The 2,205-nt window shown below is 47.9% G+C and overlaps 1 protein-coding gene across 1 annotated transcript in view; it reads right to left on the bottom strand.

Moving 5' to 3' along the window:
• The window catches only part of LOC139344290 (protocadherin alpha-C2-like), an 18,476-nt gene extending 16,756 nt beyond the window's left edge, over positions 1–1,720 (bottom strand). The window contains exon 1 of the mRNA XM_070982335.1: positions 1–1,720. This exon is cut by the window's left edge and continues 1,090 nt beyond it. Within this exon, the coding sequence (XP_070838436.1) occupies positions 1–1,451 (1,451 nt within the window). The 5' untranslated portion in view covers positions 1,452–1,720.
• Between the last annotated feature and the right edge of the window lie 485 nt (positions 1,721–2,205).

The following is a 2,205-nucleotide window of genomic DNA, read 5'->3' as shown; positions in this document are numbered from 1 at the left end:
ATGTCTGCGTCTTGAGCTTTCACAGTACACAAAGAGGCCCCTGGGCCATTGTTCTCAGCCACATAGACTGTATATGAAGTCTGCTCAAATCGTGGTGGGTTGTCATTAACATCAGCCACATCCACCTGTATGGTTTTCTGGGAGGAAAGGGGAGGGTTTCCTCCATCTGTGGCACTCAGAGTGACATTGTAGGCATCGGTGGTCTCGCGGTCCAGGAAGGCTGAGGTAACCAGAGTGTAGTAATTTCTGAATGACTTGATCTTGAAAGGAAGGCCTGCTGGGATCTCTAAGCTCACCTGCTTGTTCGCACCAGAGTCTCTATCAGTGACACTAATGAGGGCCACGACTGTGTCTGCACGGGCGTCCTCCCTCACAGGGCTCGACAGTGATGACAGCACTATCTGAGGGACGTTGTCATTCACATCCACCACCTCTGCCACTACTTTACAGTGAGATGCCACGGCCCCGGGGCCCTTGTCCATTGCCTGGATGTACATCTCATAGGAGTTGGTCTCTTCGTAGTCAACATTGCTCCTCACTCTTATTTCTCCTGTATTTGTGTCCATGCTGAACATCTGGCGCACTCTTTCTGGGGTGTAGCTGCTGAAGGAGTAATAAACCTCCCCGTTTGTGCCCTCATCCAGATCAGTTGCATTCAGTTTGATTACCAGGGTGTCTTTTGGCGAATTTTCCAACAGTTTCACCTTGTATACGGAGCTGTCGAACGTGGGAATATTGTCATTTGAGTCCAGAACCCGGACATTGATTTTAGCCGTGCCTGTTTTCTCCGGAGTCCCACCATCCACAGCACTAAGAATCAATTGGTGGTAAGGCGTCTGTTCGCGATCAAGGGGCTTTTTGAGCACAAGCTCGATGTGCTTTGTGTTGAGGGAGGGTTTGTTAGACACCAGCGCGAAATGGTCGTTTGTGCTAAGCTGATACATACGAACTGAATTGGACCCAATGTCTGGATCTTGAGCGTTTTCAATCGGGTAACGAGACCCCGGTAAAGCAGATTCTGTGATTTCCAATTGGTACTCGTCTCTGGGGAACTGCGGCGCATTATCATTGGCATCCACAATCTCCACCTCGACATGGTGCACCTCAGAGGGGTTTTCGACCAGCACCTCTAGATTAATGAGGCAGGAGCTGGATAAATCGCACAGTGCCTCCCTGTCGATCCTTTCATTTACAAGTAATTTCCCATTTTTGGGGTTGACAATCACGTAGCGCTTACCGCTGTTGGAGGTTACCTTGATTTTTCGGGTGGCGAGCTTTCGAATATCCAGCCCCAAGTCATGCGCCAGATCACCGACCAGTGCCCCATTTTCTCGCTCTTCTGTAATAGAATATCGCAACTGTCCAAACGAAAGGCCACAAAATAAGGAAAATATCACAAAATAAAAAGGCACATTATTCCCTATCCAGTTGCATATCCCCGCCACAGCCATTGCAAGCTCATAGGATCCGCAGACGGATTAAACGCAACCTTCCGCCTTTTTAGCTTGCAGTATCTTGCATCCCAGCACCTCATTAAGGTGGGCTAATTGGTCTCCCGGTAAACGAAACAGAAGCGGCTCATCCATTGTGTTACCCGGCTAAGGTGAATCCTCTCCAGCGCATCCATATTTCCTTTGTCCATGATGCGTTTTTTGTCTCCAGTGCGCGCTGCTGACGGGTGTGTTTCCCTGCCGCTGGAGCTGTGAGACCCGTCAAGAATGTCGAAATTAGCGCCTCCAAAATCGGAAAAGAGGAGGGGTCCTTTCAAAATAAAATGATTAAAATAGGCTTTTCAGAATGGTTCAGTTGTCTCTTCTAAAGGGACGAAAAGTAAAAACGCGTTCAGGGTGCCCAAAAGTGTAGCGGCCCATCTTTTTTGTGAAGTGCTGAAATAAAGGGCTGGGGGGGGGGGGGGGGGGGTCCTAATTTATCAGGGTTCTCATCTATTTCTAACTCATAGTTTAGTTTTTAACGTCTTTCCATTGATCATAATGAACAGATGTCAACTTTTGCTGTATAACCGCAGGATCTAATTTAGTTTATACTGTCATGAATCATGTACCACGGATCGCAGTATTTGTGTTTCATTTAAGATAGTGTCACTATGCGTGTGGCGATTTCATTTTGAAAGCGCTAACCGGAAGTAATCACATTCATTGTGGCTGACTTGACTTGAAGGACAGTAACCCACCCTAGCGCGCACTC

The sequence above is a fragment of the Chaetodon trifascialis genome, chromosome 16 (genome assembly GCF_039877785.1).
Source record: "Chaetodon trifascialis isolate fChaTrf1 chromosome 16, fChaTrf1.hap1, whole genome shotgun sequence".
In the NCBI taxonomy this organism is placed as follows: domain Eukaryota; kingdom Metazoa; phylum Chordata; class Actinopteri; order Chaetodontiformes; family Chaetodontidae; genus Chaetodon; species Chaetodon trifascialis.
This window is presented reverse-complemented; position numbering and strand designations above follow the sequence as displayed.